The 18742-nt window shown below is 42.3% G+C and overlaps 1 protein-coding gene across 3 annotated transcripts in view; it reads left to right on the plus strand.

Annotated features, from left to right (window-relative positions):
- The first annotated feature begins 12423 nt into the window (after positions 1 to 12423).
- The window catches only part of MELK (maternal embryonic leucine zipper kinase), a 66559-nt gene continuing 60240 nt past the window's right edge, over positions 12424 to 18742 (plus strand). Inside the window, exons 1-2 of one of the 3 annotated variants that reach the window (XM_081066427.1) lie at positions 12424 to 12582; positions 18595 to 18688. In XM_081066427.1, the coding sequence (XP_080922553.1) occupies positions 18631 to 18688 (58 nt within the window). In that variant the 5' untranslated portion in view covers positions 12424 to 12582; positions 18595 to 18630. The remainder of the gene's footprint in view (positions 12583 to 18594; positions 18689 to 18742) is intronic. The other 2 variants (XM_081066428.1, XM_081066429.1) reach the window with 2 other exon arrangements.

The raw sequence follows: 18742 nt of genomic DNA on the forward strand, positions 1-18742 counted from the left end.
TGAGATGTGTGTATCCACATGGGTGGTCTGGTACAAAGTACAGTAATGGGAGTGGCCAAAAGAATTCCATAAGGCTAAACAAATAGGCTTGGTCAGACTTTCTCCTGACTTCCTTTTTTGTACCCAGTTCCCCCAGCTGGAATGGGTGTGTTGATATGGAGTCCAATCTTGGCTTGGGAGCCTGCTGAGGCCCATGGTCCTTAAAATTACAGTTTGCATGTACATCATGATAATTGGAAGGGGCTCAGCTATTTAAGGCTGTCTTGTTGCAAAGTTTACTCAGTCCTTGCTTTGCAGTCCCTTTGCCAGAGTTTTGAGGGTGATGCGGAATATGTGGTTGAAATTTGATGTTTAAGTTTTTATACACATGTTGGAAAGCTTGTCCTGTAAAATGGGAAACTTGCTCTGAGTCTATATTAAGAGAAATCTCCCAGGGGGGAATTACAATCTTTTTAATCAGAGGTAATAGAATTTGCTTTCCTGCAGGGGAATGCCTTGAGCCATCCAGAGAATAGTTATTTCTTATTGTTTACAAACCACCCCAAAACTCAGTGGCTTAAAACAACAATATATTATTCTCATAAATCTGTGGATCAGGAAGTAAGTTCAGGCTCGGCTGGGTGGTACTTTTGTTCCACAAGACAATGGCTGGGTCACTCAGGTGCATTCAGCTGGCAGCTGGGCTGCGCAGGTTCCTCCGTGCTCCCCCACATGGTCTTTTCCTCCATAGGGTACCTTAGGCTTCCTCACAACATGTTGTCTCAGGTTACCTCATTCTTACGTGGTGGCTGGCTTATAAGAGGGCATCAAACCAGTTCTATTAAAGGCTAGGCCCGGTACTGGCCCAGGGACACTTCTGCCATATTCTTTTGGCCAAAACAAGTCCCAAGGCCAGCCCAGAATCAATGGGTGAGAAGTGGACTTTACCTCTTGATAGAGGAAGGGCATGTGTATGCAGGGAGGGAAGGAATTGATGAAAGCCATGTTTGGAGACAATCTACCACAGTCACTCCTCACTGGCCACGACAATTCACATCACTCTCACATGTAAAATACACCCACACCCTCATCTAAAAGTCTCATTCCATGAAGGCATTGGTCTGAGGTCTAGCATCTTAACATCTAAATTGGGTCTAGCCAAGAAGGAGGCTCCTCAGGTATAACTCTTCAGATGTAAAGGGTTGTGAACTAGAAGGACATTTTATCTTTCTGCTACACATTCAACCTACAGTGGTGAGGCAGGATAAGAGAATTACATTAGACCCTGTTCTTTACAGAGTCAAGGAACAGCACACAGACATTACTGATTCATGGGGATCCTAGAATCCAGCTGGGCACAGGTCTCCAGTTCCTCTTCAAATGTATCTATATATCTATACTTATATCTAGAGAGACATATTGTTTCAAGTGCCTGAAAGGACAGTGGCCACATATCAGTCTCTCCTTAAAGTCAAGGGGATATTAACCCCTCAACAGGGCCCTACGTCCCTGTGTGGTACTTGTGACGTGAGTGGGGAACAAAGTCCTGGCCCACAGGTTCAGACAGAGTAACCCTGGAAGCCAATGTCTCTCCAGAGGCCAATGCTCTGGTAAGCACAGAAGGGTATACAGAGTAGAACAGAATTTAATAACGAACCAAGTCCAGAGTCAATCGGCATGGAGAAGGTTCCTGGCTGGGAGAGGTGACTGGGCCCACTACGGGTCTGAGGAGAGCTGGTCTTGCAAGGAAGAACTTCGGAGAGTCCTGGAGTATGGTGGCTTGCACTGTGCACAGGGTTGTAGCAAAAGCGCCCAATCAGACTTCTCACAGCATCGCTCTGGAGTTTTGCTTTTATCTTGTCCTTGGACATGTTTCCTTCTTAGGTGATAACTAGAAGTTGTTTGCCAGGAGTTATTTACCTCTTGGGTGATAACCAGAAGTTGTGTGCCAGGAGTTGTTTACCTCTTAGGTGATAACTAGAAGTTGTTTTGGTGAATGTGTTTTATCACTCAATTTTGTTATGCTCAGTTTCACACAAAAACATGTTTTTGACTTCACTCTTTATCAGTCTCACACATGTGCGGCCATAGTCCTGTCCCTATTAGTAAACAATTTGTTTTGCAAATCTCAATCCAACATATATAATACATTTTATATGCTCTATACACATGTATGTGTATGCAATCATATACATATATACATATATACCGGGGGTGCCAAAAATGTATATAAGTGGATACTTTGATAAACGTTGCTCAAGCAGTGGTTTGCCAAAATTAGAAGTGTCTGGATGCTGATGGTAAACACTTTGAGCACCTCTTGTAATTGCAAAAGTCAAACGTGACTTGTATTCATCTCTTGTTATCGGTATATATTGGTATATTTAGTATTATAATTTTAATACAGTTTTCCTTTGTTAGAATGGCACCCTCTTTTTTGGCACCTTCTGTATATGTATATGAGCGGGGAGAGTGAGAGAGAGAGACAGAGACAGAGAGAGAGAGACAGAGAGACAGAGAGAGAGAGACAGAGAGAGAGAGAGAGAGAGAGAGAGAGAGAGAGAGAGAGAGAGACAGATTATAAGGAATTGGCTCATGAAGCTATGATGGCTGAGAAGTCTCACAATCTGCCATCTGCAAACTGGAGACCCAAAGCCGGTGGTGTAAATCAGAGTCCTAAAGCCTGAGAACCAGTGGAGCTGATGGTGTAAATCCTAGTCCGGAGACAAGATGAGATAAGATGTCCCAGCAGCTCAAAAAAGTGTTGAATCCTTCCTCCCTCTGCTTTTTGTTCTGTTCAGACTCTCACTGGATTGGATGCTATCCATCCACATTTGGAAGGGTAATCTACTATGAGTTCAACTCAAATGCTAATTTCATCCAGACACACCCAGAAATAACATTTAATCTGTGTACCCTGTGGTTAGTCAAGTTGCCACATAAAATTAACCATCATCCATGGTATGGATATACCACAGTTTATTTAACCACTCATCTATTTAAAGACACTGAAACTAATATAATATTGTATGTCTACTGTAATTTAAAAAACATTTTAAAACTTCAAGGAATTAAAGAAAAGACACATGGTAGTTTCTAGTCATTGGCTGTGTGAATAAAGCTGTTATGAAGATTATGAATGTTTCTGTGTGAAAATAAATTGTCATTTCTCTGAGATAAATGCTCAAGAGCGATTGCTGCGTCATATGTTAAGTCCATTTTTGGTTTTAAAAGGAACCACGCAACTGTTTTTCAGAGTAGTTGTACCATTTTACGTTTTCATCAGCAGTGGATGAGTGATCCAGTTTCTCTGCATCCTGACCAGCATTTGGCATTATCACTATTTTTTATTAAAACTATTCATAATATTTTACAATCAAAATTCCCCCACAAATTTCCAAAATGTTCCCTAGCTGGTAGCATTGCTTCCATTGAGAATAGCTAAATCATTGGTTCTCAAACTAGACTGCACATTGGGATTGCCTGAGGAGCCTGTGCTTGGGCCCCTCTCTCAAAAATTCTAGTTTAATTGGTCTGGGATGTGACCTGGCCATCAGTTTAAAGTTCCCAAGGTGAGGTCAACCTACAAACAAATTTGTTAAACACTGATGCTATTCTCATGACTCAGTCATTTCAATCCTAAAGTTTCAAGATCCTGTGAATGAGATAAATTCAAGGGTTGAGATAATTGTTGAAGTTGAGTAATGGTGCTTGGATAATATAAGATTTAAAAGCCTTGGGCTGGCCCGGTGGCTCAGGCGGTTAGAGCTCCATTCTCCTAACTCTGAAGGCTGCCGGTTCAAATCCCACATGGGCCAGTGGGCTCTCAACCACAAGCTTGCCGGTTCAATTCCTCGAGTCCCACAAGGGGTGGTGGGCTCCGCCCCAGGCAACTAAGATCGAACATGGCACCTTGAGCTGAGCTGCCGCTGAGCTCCCAGATGGTTCAGTTGGTTGGAGTGTGTCCTCTCAACCACAAGGTTGCTGGTCGACTCCTGCAAGGGATGGTGGTGGGCTGTGCCCCCTGCAACTAGCAACGGCAGCTAGACCTGGAGTTGAGCTGTGCCCTCCACAACTAAGATTGAAGGGACAATAACTTGACTTGGAAAAAAGTCCTGGAAGTGCACACTGTCCCCCAATAAAGTCCTGTTCCCCTTCCCCAATAAAATCTTAAAAAAAAAATAAATAAATAAATAAAAATAAAAATAAAAGCCAGAGCTGCATTATTTTCCCAGCAGAATGTCAGTAGAGCTCAAAGGAGGAAATAAAAGTAACTGTGGCCCAACAAGCCGTGTTATAAGAAGAAACTGTTTTTATAGAAATGTAAAAGACTAAAACCCAAACCAAAGTATATAAAAACAAACCACAGATGCCTGGGACACATTTCAATTCCTAGAATTATAGTGTAGTGGTAGAAAGAGAATGGGTTCTGGAGTTAGAAGTCCTGGTTTAGAGTTCTGGTTTTTCCACCCAAAAGTTATGGGATCTTGAATGAGTCATTTGGCCTCTCTAAAATCTAGTGTACTCATCCCTGAAATCGGTAACAATGGTTTCATCAGAGGCTTTTTGCAAAGATTAAATATGTTGATGATGAGCTATATTTTAAATCATAGCATACTGTAATTATGATTTAATTACTACTGATAAGAAAAACAGAAACATTTGCTATCTGGGCAGCATCCAGCTCATCCCAAGCAATATTTAATGAGCATCTTTTATGTAACATTTGCTATACATTATCAATTGTATTTTTATTTTCTTAGTTTTTTTCATTTTACTTTGGAAATTTCAAACACACACAAAAGTAGAAAGAGTAATGTGATTTGATTCTTCTCGAGCTTTGGTATTCCTATACTTCCCCCCGGGAGCTTGTTAAACTGCAGATTCTGACTCAGTAGGTCTGGGGTGGGGCATGAGACTCTGCATTTCTAAAAAGCTTCCCTGTGACACTCATGTTGCTGGTCTGCTGACCACAAATACCACATATTTGTGTCGCTATAACAAAATACCATAGACCAGATAGCTTAAACAACACATGTATTTCTTATAGTTCTGGAGGCTGGCAGTCTGAGCTCAGGGTGCCAGCATGGTCAGGTCCTGGTGAAGGCCCTCTTCCTGGTTTGCAGATCACTGTCTTCTTTGTGTCCTCATATGGCTGAGAGAGGAAGCTCTGGTGTCTCTTCCTGTTCTTACAAGGGCACTAATCCCATCATGGGGGCTCCCTCCTCATGACCTCATCTAAACCTAATTACCACCCCAAAACCCCATCTTCTAATACCATCAACATGGAGGGTTAGGGCTTTCACATAAAAATGTTGGGGAGACACAAACAAAGTTTATAACACAAGGGCATAATGAACTTCCAAGTTCCATCACGCAACTTCGACAATTATTAACTCACAGCCAATTTTATTTCCACCTTCACCTCATCCATCTCCTCATTTGAAGTAAATTGCAGACAGCCTGTCATTACACCTATATTTTGATATGTATCTCTTTTTAAAAGAGAATTAAAGGACTCTCTTTGAAAAACAATAACCACAAGACCAACACTACCCCCCCAAATTTAACAGTAATTCCTTAATATCATTTAATATCCAGTCAGCATTCATATTTCTCTGAATGCTTTTTTTATTGTGATATATTAATCTTCCAGCTTTTTCTTTTCCTTGCTTTTTTTTAAAAAAATTATTATTAAAGTAAGTAAGATGTTTATTCTGTAGGGATTTCCATACTCTGGTTTTGCCGCTCACATCCTTAAGAGGTTGTTTAACATGTCTCTTTTTCTTTCCTGTATTTCCTGTAAATTGGTAATTGGAGCCAGAGCCTTAATTGGATTCAGGTTTGATTTTTTTGGCACGGCTACTTTAAAAGTGGTGCTGTACACTTTATCAAAAGTACATAAGTGTGGTTGTCTTTCTTTCCATAACCTTTTTTTTTCTTGTTTTGTTTGTGTGTTTTTTTCTTTTTTTCTCTCTTTTTCCCATAACCTTTTAAAAGGAGCCCTCTCTCCAAACAATGGAACCCATGATTGGGGTATGCTGCCACCAGGTGGTGACAGCACACATAGCCACAGGTTTAAGCAGTAAAGCAAGAGAAAACACTTTTCATGAGATCCCAAAAAGTTGGACTTGTCTTCCTCATTGAACCTTCACTAAGTCACCACAATTCTTAAATGTGATACTTCAAAACTACTTAAGAAAAAAACCTAATGCGGTGTCTTTATAGTACGTTTATAGCATGTAATAACAGCTATATTTATTGAGCCCAAGAACCTTGTGTCCATGATCTTATTTAATTCTCACAACACCCAGGAATATTAAACCACAATGTCCATGGTAAAACAGTGGTGAGGCTGAGCTTTGATGTCTACACTTGTTCTCTTAACCATTTCTGTACCTCACTTCCTTGCCTTTTGGTCTGTATAAGGGTCACCTGTATTATACTTGCTGTCCTCTTCCTCCCCAAGCTTCTAGCTGTGCTGTTTTTCTTTCCTGCTCCCCTCCATTCTCCCATCCGTTCTTCTCCCATTCCTGCCCTGGAAAACTGACTTGTGGGATTTTATCCCCAGGATGCCTTACGTACTGGCTTCCTAAGGCTTACACCTGAATTCAGCCCAATTTATTCTTAGTGCTTCTTCCCTACTTAGCGGTGTTTCTGAGTGCTACTTCCAACTGCAGTTTCTCCTCCAGGTGGCCGCCCCTCTTCAGTTGGCTTTTCATCCAACTTCAGTTAATACAATTTCTCTTCTTGCCCCTCAGGCTTCACAGGGTTTTAACAACTTCCCACTATTCTAATCCCTGGGAGTCTCAACTTCCCTGTTAGTATCTACTCCACCCACCTCAATGAGTAGTATCTTCATTAAGATGATTTCTTTTAAGAAATCCTAGCTGAGGGTGCCGTCCATTTCTTGGTGGGATTCTCTCATACTCACTTCCTCACCTTTCATTTTCTCCTCAGTCCACTTCAGAGAGATGGAACTATAGCACTTCGCTAAGAGGTTACCATAGTTTCCACCTTTTTTAGCCAATGGGTAATTCTCAGTTCTCATCTTACTTTTAATGTCCTAGCGCTTTGGAGGCACTTCTTGAAGCCCTTCCTCCCCAGGCTTCCCTGTCGTCACTTGGTTGTCCTACCTTCTCAGCCACTCCTTCTCTTCCTGACCACATTATGGTGGCGTATCCCCGTGTCCAATTCTCAAACCTCTTCCATATCTCTACTCTCTTACTCTTCATTTCATCTAATCCTGGACCTCAAATACCTCTTCTACACAGATGATGCCACAGTCTGTTTCTGATCGCAAAGAATCTCCAGAATTCTAGAATCAAATATCTAGCTGCCCACTTGCCATTGCAAAATTAATAAGCCTCAGGTAGAATTCTTGATTCCAGACCTCCTCCTACCCCCACTCCTATATACAAACATCTCAGTTGATGATATCATTATTTACCCAGATGATCAGCTCAAAAACCTTAAGAGTTATCCTGGACTCTTTCTTTCTCCCTCCCCAAGATCCAATCCATCAGCAAGTTCTGTTCTTCACAATATAGCCAGTATCCCAACAACTTTTCATCATCCACTGCTGTCCCCCAAATCCAAGCCACCGTCACCCACTTGGATAGCAATAGCTTTCCTGACTGGTCTCACTGCTTAAACTCTTCCCTTTTCCAGTTGATTCTCCCCACAGCTACCTTCTAGTCTTTTGAAAAGGTATATCAGGTCACGTCATTCCCCAAGTGTGACTTTATGAAATCTGTGGTGCTTCCATAAGCTGCAGGGCCCGATGAAGCCTGGTGGCTCCCACCTCTCTGCCTAACTACCAGCTCTTCTGCCTTTGCTCCCTTCACTCCAGCCACACAGTCCTTTGAATATGCCAAGCTTGGCCCTGCTGAATCTGTCTCTGTGGTTCCCTCTGTGTGGAATGGAATGGTCTTTGCTCATTTTTCACCCTTCACACCTCTGCTCTCTTGTTACCTCCTCAGAGGGGCTTTTCCAGACCACCCTATCTACAATAGCAACTCTCTCTCCACATCACTTCCTACCCCCTGTCACTACTTAGTTTTCTTAGTCAGCAAGTGTCAAGGACTGAAATGAAATCCCTTATTTGTTCACGTGTTTGTTTTCTGTCTTGCCCACTAGACTGTAAGATTTGTGAAAGCAGGGACTTCTAGGTGCCCTGTAAATACAGAGGATGCCAAAAAATGTATACATATTTTAAGAAAGGAAAAAACTGTTAAAATTGTAATAATATATATCGATTAAAAAAGGTGAATACAAGTCATGTGTATACATTTTCTTGGCAACTCCTGGTATTTGTTGGGTGGGTTAATGAGTGAGTGGTATCATTTTCACCTTGGTCTCTACACATAGCAAGGGCTTGGTACAAGTTTGTTCAAGGGAGAGCCTTAGCACGCAGGCCCTGATTCCGAAAATTCCAGGCCCCATGCAGGCTCCTCTGGCCTTGGGGATGGAAAGTGTGTGAACTCACTGGGATCCCCTGAGGGCTCTGCATGCCTTTGTCAAGGGCCCAGTGATAACACAGCTACAGGGTGGGAGGGTTAAGAGGACTGTCGGAAGGCCTTCTTACTGTTGCCATGGCCATTTCTTAGGCTGATCCCTCCTCTCTGTCCTTCAGTTTAGTTCTACACACATTACAGCATCCTCTGCCAGCCCTGCTATGCGGAGGCAGAGCCAAAGAACCTTTTCTGTAATGAACTCTTGGCAAGGAGGGGTCCCCAATAGCTGTAGCAGGAGATGAGAGGACAGAGTACAAAACAGAGGCCAAGCAGTCAGGCCCACCGTTCCCTGATCAGCAGCCCATTTGGACCTTTCTGACCTTAGACCTGATGCCTTGCCTTAATCTAGAAATATTCCTTAGAGTAAAAAGATTGGGCCTTCCATGCTCCAACCCAGCTTCAAGGATTTTGGGGATCCTGGCTGGCATGGAACGCTTCTGAACTGATTGGTAAAGCTGTTTCAAGATTTGTTTGTACCCAAGAAGGTGGGTCAGTGGGCTCCAGTTACCATAGAAGATGACCCTCCTGATGACCTTTCCTTCTGAGGGTCATGGCTGTCAGGCACACACTGTATGGCAGTCGAGTGGGGGTCTGGAAGACAATGCAGGATCACTTTTTTCCTTGGGAGGTATGGATGCTCATTCATTCACATGTCATTAAAAATGTATTGAGTTGTTACGTGTGGTGGAATACAGTTTTTAGAGATGTTTAACAATATTCCTTTCTCCATGTAGTTTACAATTCTCCCCTCATCTCCCCCCTTTCACCCCCTTTCATTCAAGGCACTGCCTTTTTTGTTGCCTCTGTCTGCAGGGAAGGGGTGTGATAGAGATGTAAGAGAAATCAAAGGAGGTTGTCTTGCTTTGGTATCCAAAATGTGTGCCCTTCCATAAATAAAGGAAACTCCCCAAGAATAGACAAGATTTCTATGAGAGAGAGGGGCTTCCTCAAATCCCTCAAACAAAGAAGAGGTTTCTCTGTGGCTGGGAGAAAGAAAAGACAAATGGGAAATAATGGGAATAGAGACCTTGGTGTATGGAAGAACACCAAGGTGTTCTTGGTGTTGGTGGTGTATGGAAGAACAAGCCCTGCCTTCTGGACAGAGTCCCAAGAGGCAAAGCTGAAGCTTGGAGCTTTCTTTATCTCAAGGAAGGAACACCCTGATTCCCACGCTCTTAGATGTGACACAGAGGGGAAGAGTGCTTCCGGGCCAGAAGGGTCTTGGCTGTCAGGAATAAGAGAAATAGTGGTGACAACTGGCATAGGCTAATGACCAAAAGCCAGATGTGCACCTCCATCATCTTAATCGGCTGGGGGAGAATTGGGGGGCTGGGTGACTCCAAAAGACTAAGATTAAGTTTGAATGGGAATTCAAACTCAAAATTAAGCTGTTTACACACACACACACACACACACACACACACACTCACCCACATTATATTTCAAAAATAAAGTTTGTTGTGCTTCTAGTGTGTACCAGGCGGGGATCAGCTACACAGACACGGTCTCTGGCCAGGCCTGGGACACTCCTATGCAGACACTCCTATGCTGACAGAGTGGCTGCTTGGGCTTTTTCTGAAATGCAGCACCCCTTTCAACTCTAGCCTGCTACACAGGTCCTCCATAATATGTTCCCTGCTTACTGGATCTTCTTTCTTCCCTTGTCAAATTTTTCTATATAATTTTTCACCTTTCTTTTATCTTCGCTCTCCCCCGCCCCCACTCCGGTTCAAGCAGTTGTTTGTCAGTCTAGTTGTGTAGGACACAGCTCCCTGGCCCATGCTGGTATTATGAGCCTTGCGCTCCCCCAGCTGAGGCAGTAGGTCCCTGCGCTCCAACCACCTAAACCACTGGGCCGGCCTAAATTTTTCTATTTTTTAAAAGGCCTAACACCAGTATAAAATACTTCAATCCTCTGGTCAGAAATAATTGCTACCTTCTTGGGGCTTTAACCAGCATGGCTGCATGCTCTTGTAGTTGGTATTTCTGTTTGGTCCTTTGTTAGAGTTGGTTGTTTATGGAGCTGGCTCTTCTGCCTGGGGCAAAAGCCACATCTCTTTTCTTCCTTTCTCTGGCATTGCCCTGAACAGGGCCTGGCATAAGGTAGATACTGGTGACTGACAAAAGGATGAACAGCACAAATTACCCTGTGTGAGAGGGGTGGACATTTGGTTATAGAGATGATGCATGTAAGTACACATGAATCATTCAAAAAATTGTAATGGGTCTTATTATTGTTGCTAATGGCGTTATCATTGGTAGAGATGTTACATCCCAAATGGCCTGACCCACCCAGTTAGTGACTCATGGAAAAGGGATCAGCAGAATCATAATCCAACCTTCTTATTGTCCATCTGAGAAAATAGGCCCACAGAGCCCTGCCTCCTCGCACTGGACTGTTTTCTCTTTCGGCATAATTACTCTCCTTAATTCAGTAATATTTAAACTCTTTTGACTATGTATACTCAAAATATATTTGCAACTTTGAGTAGGCATCTAAATTTTCTCATCATAATTTTGAATGATCACAAAGGATGTAATTTTTGGATTATTATAAATATAATTTCTTAAAGCTGGATTATAGTAAACATCTTAAAGCTGTAACATCACTTCTTTAAAGATATCCAGTAGATGGGAAATACTGCAATGATTTGATACCCACCATCGTCCATTAAAAAATACATAAACAAAAATGCACGAACTTTTTAAACACTCACTCATTTTTCCTCTTTTTTCTCCTTACTTATATATATACAATATACATATATTATATATATATACACTTATATATATACTTATAATATACTTATATATACTTATATATATACTTATATATACACTTATATATATATAATATATATACTTATATATATACTTATATATATATACTTATATATATACAATAATAAGACCCATTACTTATATTTCCATTCCACAGAATGTTATCTTAATTTTGTTTTGCTTAAAAATCTTTTATCCAGCACCCCACTGTAGTTCATTGCAAAGAAATACATATGTACACTATACTGCTTCACAGCTAGGCTGAGCAGAGAATTTTTAGGGCAGAGAAACTACTCTCTGTGATACTGTAACGGTGGACACATATCATCATACATTTGTCTAAACCATGAAATGTACAATACCAAGAGGGAGCCCTAATGTAAACTATGGTCTTTGGGTTATAATATGTCAATGCAGATTCATTAGTTGTAACATATGTACCACTCTGGTGGGGGATATTAATATTGGGGGAGGCTATGCATGTGTGGGGACAGATTGTTTAGGGGGAATCTCTACTTTCCCCTGAAATTTGTCGTGAACTTAAAATTGTCCTAAAATAAGTCTATTTGAAAACTACATATAAAAACACATATAAATTGATATTTCATATTTTTCTTTCCTGTGGCTATAATTTTTACTTTTTTCTCCTGGATCAAGTTATCATTACAATTTATAGAGCATGAAAATTACATAGCAAACAGTAAAATGTATCAGAAAGACTTTAATTATGATGCTGGGCTGGTGTTTATGATACCTTGAATTATCTAATGGACAATTTGGTCTAGGGGTGGTGGTGGGGGTGGTGGTTTACTCCTCGTGGCAACACATTTTAGTAAGATTTAGAGGGAGGACGAAAATGTGAACAGTGACTACTAGTGACCTCTGCAGGTCAATTTTAGAAATAACGTAAGAGAGGTGAATTATGTGGAAACTTTGTCCACGCTACTTGGAGAATCTCAACACGCCCTCCGGGAGAGGTGTACCCCAGGACGAGGACCAAGGCCTTAAGTCACGCAGCACAGCCCAAAGGGCCACTTGGCCCCCCGCCTCCCAGGCCAGCCCTTCCCGCTTCCGGTCCGAGGACGGCCGCGCGCCCCCGCCTCACTGAGACCCGACGCGCGCGCCCCCGTCGCGCCCCGCCTCTTCCGGCGCGGGAGGTTTGATTCCCTTGGCGGGCGGAAGCAGCCCGAACCGCACGCTCGGAAGGTCTGCCAGGTGTCTTCCGCCCTCACCGCTTCCCCTCGGACCAGGTGGGCGCCCCCGTCCCTGTGCCCCGCGGCGCCCTGCCCGGCCCTCCGCCCCTCAGGTCAGTGTCTCCCGCGTTAGGTGGGGTCCGGCGGGGCGCGGCGCGAGGGAGCGGCGGGGCGAGCCCAGTGTGCCCCCGGCTCACTGCAAGCCGAGAATTTCACTGGGGCCCCACCTGACGGGCCCAGTTCCCTGGGTGAGACGTTTAGCCTTCCCGACCCCCTGGTTTTCTCCTCTGTAAGTGGGGATGACGATCGTACTTAACAGGGCTCGCGGTGAGGCAGGTGTGCGGGCGAAGCGCGTGCCCCAAGGGGGCTGTGACAGAACCGGACTGCCATTCCGCGTTGCCATGACCTTGTCGTCTCCGCGAAAGTTGAAAGAAGGGTTTCGAGTTATTAATATTTCTGTTCCGTTCACTGGGGCCATCCCGCGAAAAAGGATACGTGTTGTCCTCCCCTTGCCCGAGTCCAACTCCTTCCTCGCCGGTCGTTTTCCTCAAGTAGTGACTTAGGCGGCTCCTGCCCAAAGGGGAATAGGCGCCGAGTGCTGGAGCGGCCACGGGAGCAGCTCCCACCCGGAACCCCGTGGGAAAAGGGGGCGCTCCCCAAGGGGCCCCCGGGGAGCGATCAGGCCCCTCGCGCGCAGGACGAGTAATGATGGTTCTGGAGCGTCCCCTTTGGCTTTTCTCTTCGGGAATGGAATGGGGGAAGGCGGAAGGCGGGGAGTACCAGCGGTGCCGGGAGTTTTGCTTAGAGGCCGGTGTTCCAGACGTTTTGGTTTGTGTTTTGGTTTGTTTTCTGTGTTGTGTGGGAGAAACCAGAAACCGTCTTACTGCACCTCCCTGGGCTCGTTTCACCAGTGGGTCTGCCCTTCCTGTGTGTCTCCTGTGGGCCAGTGGGGTGGGCACGGCAGTTCCTGGATGCCGCCTGTAGGAATGAGGACCTCGCCGGCGCTCCCAGAGGCCTTTGCCGGGGAGCAGGCCAGGTGCTTACCGGTACTGCAAGGCCACTCATAGCCATGCTGTATTCTGCTTCTCATTTGGGATGCCCTCAGCAGCACTGTCTTACCAACTCCCTAGGTAAGGGACACGTGTTACGCAGCAGGTAGTAACACAGCCTAAAGAACGTTCTGTTAGTAAGACAATGCCCCCACTTTGTTGCTGTCCTCTAAAAGTTAATGATAAATCGCCTCCCGTTATCTGGGCAATTCCTTGTTTCCTCGGAGAAGTTCAAGACCTCCATCCGATATGCCCCCCGATTCTAGTTAATCACACTCGGAAGGACATGGGAGTGGCTGACTGGAGTCTAGTTTTTTTCTTCATTATCTACAGTTGAGGTGCTTCCTTCCTTGTTGACTTTTTTCTTTCTTTCTTTCTTTTTTTTTGGCATTTTAAGCTGTTGGAGTTTATTTTGGGAGTTTTGCAAGACAGCAATCTCTTTTTTTTTTTTATTAAAGTTTATTGGGGTGACAATTGTTAGTAAAGTTACATAGATTTCAGGTGTACAATTCTGTATTACATCATCTACAAATCCCATTGTGTGGTCACCACCCAGAGTCAGTTCTCCTTCCATCACCATATATTTGACCATGTTGACTTTTGATCATATACCTCGTTTAGCCGTTACAAAGTTGGGTTACTCCAATCACAACCCTTTTCTGTGTTCTGTATTCCCAAACGCTAGAGGATAAACTGGGTACTTAATATTTTGAATCAGCTCCACAGCCACAAAATTTAAAAACCAAGTAAAATCTCTTAGAGCAGTTTGCAATATAAACACCGGTTTTCTTATGCAGTAACAAAAAAGATGTTCCCTGGGTTCGATAGATATGATTTAGGCACACATTGGTATTACTCACCTAAAGACATAGTGTAGTTTGTTTTTACAAGGGGGTAAGGAAAACGGAAGGAAGAAAAAGAGAAGATGCATGGTTCAGTCTTACGTTGGTGCAAGTTGATCTTTGCTACTCGACCAGAGGCCATGACCTGTGCTCCAAAAGTCATTTGGGAGAAATTTGTCGAGAAGTTAGTAACGATACTCTTATATCCCTCATCTGGGGAAGTGAATTCCAGCATCATAAGAAATTTCTTTCTCTGAGTGTGGCAAGTTGAAATAGCCCAGCCCTCATATGGAATTTATGTGTTTCCTAAGGCCTGCTTCTTTCCCTTTGTCTCTTGCCATCGGGTTTTTCAACTTTGAAATGTCTCTTTGTGTTTCCTCTTTAGCCCCTGTGTTCGGAATACCCTAATACTGCGTTAGTTTGTTTGGGCTTTGCTCCAAGTAAGATGAATGAACCTGATAGCCCACTTTTATAGCAGGCAACATCACAAACAAAGTTATTGCCTGACATTCCCTCATTTCCAATCTTCTGCTCTTTTTCTTCTCTCTCATCAGGATTCCAAAGATTTCTTAGCCTTATGTTGTTATTGCCTGTTTTGAAATTTCTTAGTCCTGTGATTCCTGTTTTTTGGGTGTGGTTCTACGTCATTCCCACATATGCCACACTGACAAATGCCCTTTCAAAGATTTTGGAATTAGTACCGCTGTTAAGGATATTTCTAATTCTGTGCCTTAGGTTTTCAGTGAGAATAAATTTGTCCTCTGTTGTGTCCCCTTGCCTCAAGTAACTTCTGCTTCTCCAGTGGAGGCAGAAATGTTTCATTTTATATCACCAACTTTTCATCAGCACTGAGACCTGACTGCTGCTTCTGTTTGCCTATCACATTCATGAAGGTTTAGCTAGATTAAAAGTTCAACCTGCTTATTAAATGGGTTGATTGCCATCTCTTCCTAGGAAGTGGCTAATATTGTTTATTGGATCAGACTGTCTTTTGCCCATGATTTTTATCTTTCTTGCTACTTCAGCTTTGATGTTGGGACTAAAACCAGTAAGCTGATATTAAGCTGATATTTTTCTTGAGTTTTGATATTTTTTTCCTCCCGAAGCTTCTGCTCTAGGGTTCTGTCCGCTGACCACATTTTTGAAGGCTTTTTACTTGCTGATAATAATTTACCTTTTATCTCCAAGTAAGATGATTCATGAAATCAGAGTGCATCATGCATTTTAAAAGGATATTAAAAAATATATCCTTTGTGGCTCTTGGGCTTTTGATAATTTCATTCCATTTTTTTCTCCACCTCAATTTAAGAAGATGACATCCTCACTGTAGTAAGGACCTCCCCTATTATTCTGTCTTTTCCTTTATAAACTCACCATACTCCTGAGGTTGAACTCACAGTCTAGGTTTTCCAAAGTCATGGCCATTATTAAGGTTTAGTCTGGTCACTCAGCTCTGGATGAGACAGGGTGAAGAATAGAGAACTTGAAGGTAATGAACATGGTACCAGCCACCCATCAATCCCGGCATCCTCAGGGAGCTCGCTAGAGCTCTGCCTGTTGGTGAAGGGAGACTATCTCATGCTAGAAATGAACACTAGCGCCAGGTTTCCACTTCTGAGAGGCGCGACCACAATGTATGAGCTCTGCCCTTTCCGGGAGGAACTTTGCTTCCAAGTCTCAGTCGTGCATGTACTCACTTAACCTTTCGAAGTGTTGGAAAGAATGGCGTCCGGCATCTTGAACCCTGTGCAGCCATAGCTAGTCCACTGCTGGGTCACTGGAGGAGATCTGTACATGGGGGAGAGTCCAGGCAAAGGAGCATTTCATCACTAGCTGGGTCTTGGCCTCACACTCCTTTGTGAACTCTAGAGCCCTCGTGTGCTATGCTGGACTATACGGGAGATTACTTGTGCCTGACTCAGTCACCTCCATTGCCCTGGCCCCTCTCATTCCTGCTTGGCTATCTAAGGGGTGTGGCGGCATCCATCTCTTCCCAAGGCTGAAATCCTAAGTTTTATCCACATTTGCCTCTGGGAAGAAGAGCCCCTTAGAGAAACCATTTCTGTATAGGTTCACCTTTCACCTCATGTCTGTCTACCTGTAAAGAAAGCTCCACTTTGTAGCACCTAAACTCAAGTCCTAGGACTTGACCTGTATATGTGGGTACTTTAAAATTATTTAGAAATCTACTGCACAGAAACTTTCTTTTACTAGTTTTACTTGTTTCTTCTTTATTGGTTTCCATGAAACTGTATTCCTCTAATTTTTACTTTTCTAACTGTTCTCTCTACCTCTTCTTCTTGCCACTTCTAGCTATAGGTCTGGTGTGGGTAAGACCTTAGCTGTCTATATTTTTAAAGATTTGCCTTTTTTAAGTCTTTACATGAACTGTAATTGATTTTGTGTATGGTGTGGGATGGAGGAGATACAATGTTCTTTTCCCCCCCATATGATTAACCAATTGCCCCAGCTCTAAATCTACATTTCCATTTGCTGGTACCTCTAAAAGCAGTTTCAGTTCACTACATGTCATTTTTTTCTTCCTCTGGGATCTTTGCCCTTAAATTACCTCTTTCGGGAATGTTCTTCCTTTCTTTCTTTTTGGGCTACCAACTCCTGTTAAAGCCTACCAATCAAAGACCATTAAGAACACATCTGTAGTAAAGCACATCAGATGTTTCTGGCTTGCTGGTGCAGGAGAATCCATACTTCCTAGGACCTTGGGGTGTCTCAGTAAGAGTGAGTTAAAGGGGGCTTATAGGATTTGGGCTTATGCTGAGTGATTTTAAGAAGGGGTTTAGGAAGCAGCGACCAGTTTTGGAATGGCTTATATCAAAGAGCAGAGCATTTCAGCATTTGGATATCTTAGAATAACATGGTCCTGAGGATGTCATTGGTAAGAAAGCAGCAGTAAGTCAAATAAAGGGTCATTACCATTTTAACAGCTTTATATAGAAACATTGTTTACATGGTCATGTCCAGGTCCTGTTGGAAACATTATTCAAGTTTTGGTAGGAATGTCCCAGTCTGATTACCAGCCCGGCTGATATTCTTTTTCTTTCTTCTCATCCTTTGAATTAGATCTTGGCTTAAATATTATCTTCTCAATGACCCATTCTAACCACTGTTGCTTATTTCTTTCCCAGTATTTATTATAAATTGTAATTATTTAATTTGTTGTCTGTTGATTTACCTTTTGTCTTCTCTACTTGAATGCAAGATCCATGAGGGCAGGAACCACCTTTCTTTTCTTCTCCATTGTAACCTTAGTGCCAAGCTCAGGTCTGGCACATCATAGGTGCTCAGTAAATACATCTTTATGAATAAATGAATGAATAAAAGAAAATTCAGGTTAACAGTCTGACTAGTTCTGCCAGATACACTGCTAATCTCTAGTTAAAGTCAACTAAGAGCATATCCACTGTAAATATAACAAAGTTGGTAAGAAAATGACTGTATGGATTAACCTACATAATAGGCCCTACTTATCCTGATGTTTTTTTGTAATTCTACTTAATTTTTAAACTCTGGAAGATAGCATCAAATAAGATCTACCTAAGACTTTCACCACTAATTTTTATGTGTTATTTGATATATAACTTAAGAGTATATGTAACACAGGTAAGTTGTGAAGCATAACAATAAAATATGTATCCCATTATGTGTCTTAAAATTGTATATCATTGGAGTCTTAATTTGCATTTCCCTGATGACTTATGAAGTTGAGCATTTTTTCATGTTTTTATTGGTCATTTGTGTTTCTTTGCGAAATGCCTTTGTATTTCATTTGCTTATTTTCTGTTGGGCCTTTTTCTATACTGTTGTCTTGGAGTATATGTTATAAGTGTTGCAAATATTTTCTCACATTTATGTACTTTCTTTGTTTTAAATGACATCTTTGGATGTGCAGAGGTTCTTAATTTTAACGTTGTTTAATGTATTCTTTTATAATTAGCACTTTCTATATCCATTTACAAGATCCTCTTCTATCCTGAAATCATGGTGATATTCCATTGAAAGTTTTAAAGGTTTATTTTTCATATTTAAGTTTTTACGTTATCCGGAATGATTTTTATGTATGGTGTGAGATAGGAATCCAGTATTATTTTATATGGATAGTCAGTTTTTTCAGTATCATTTATATGCCTAAAACGTATTTATATTTGCAGTTACAAGAGTGGAGGTGATAATCTCATAATTCCTTTTTTGATCATGTACTATTTCTGTCTTACAGGCTTTTTATAATTTTGAGTGAACTTCTAGGAGAACCATGAAAGATTATGATGAACTTCTCAAATACTATGAATTATATGAAACTATTGGGACAGGTAATTGTTAGTTTTTCTTGGGGGCAGAGGATAGAGCATCTGTTTGAGCGTGCA

The sequence above is a fragment of the Rhinolophus hipposideros genome, assembly GCF_964194185.1.
Source record: "Rhinolophus hipposideros genome assembly, chromosome: 11".
NCBI lineage: Eukaryota > Metazoa > Chordata > Mammalia > Chiroptera > Rhinolophidae > Rhinolophus > Rhinolophus hipposideros.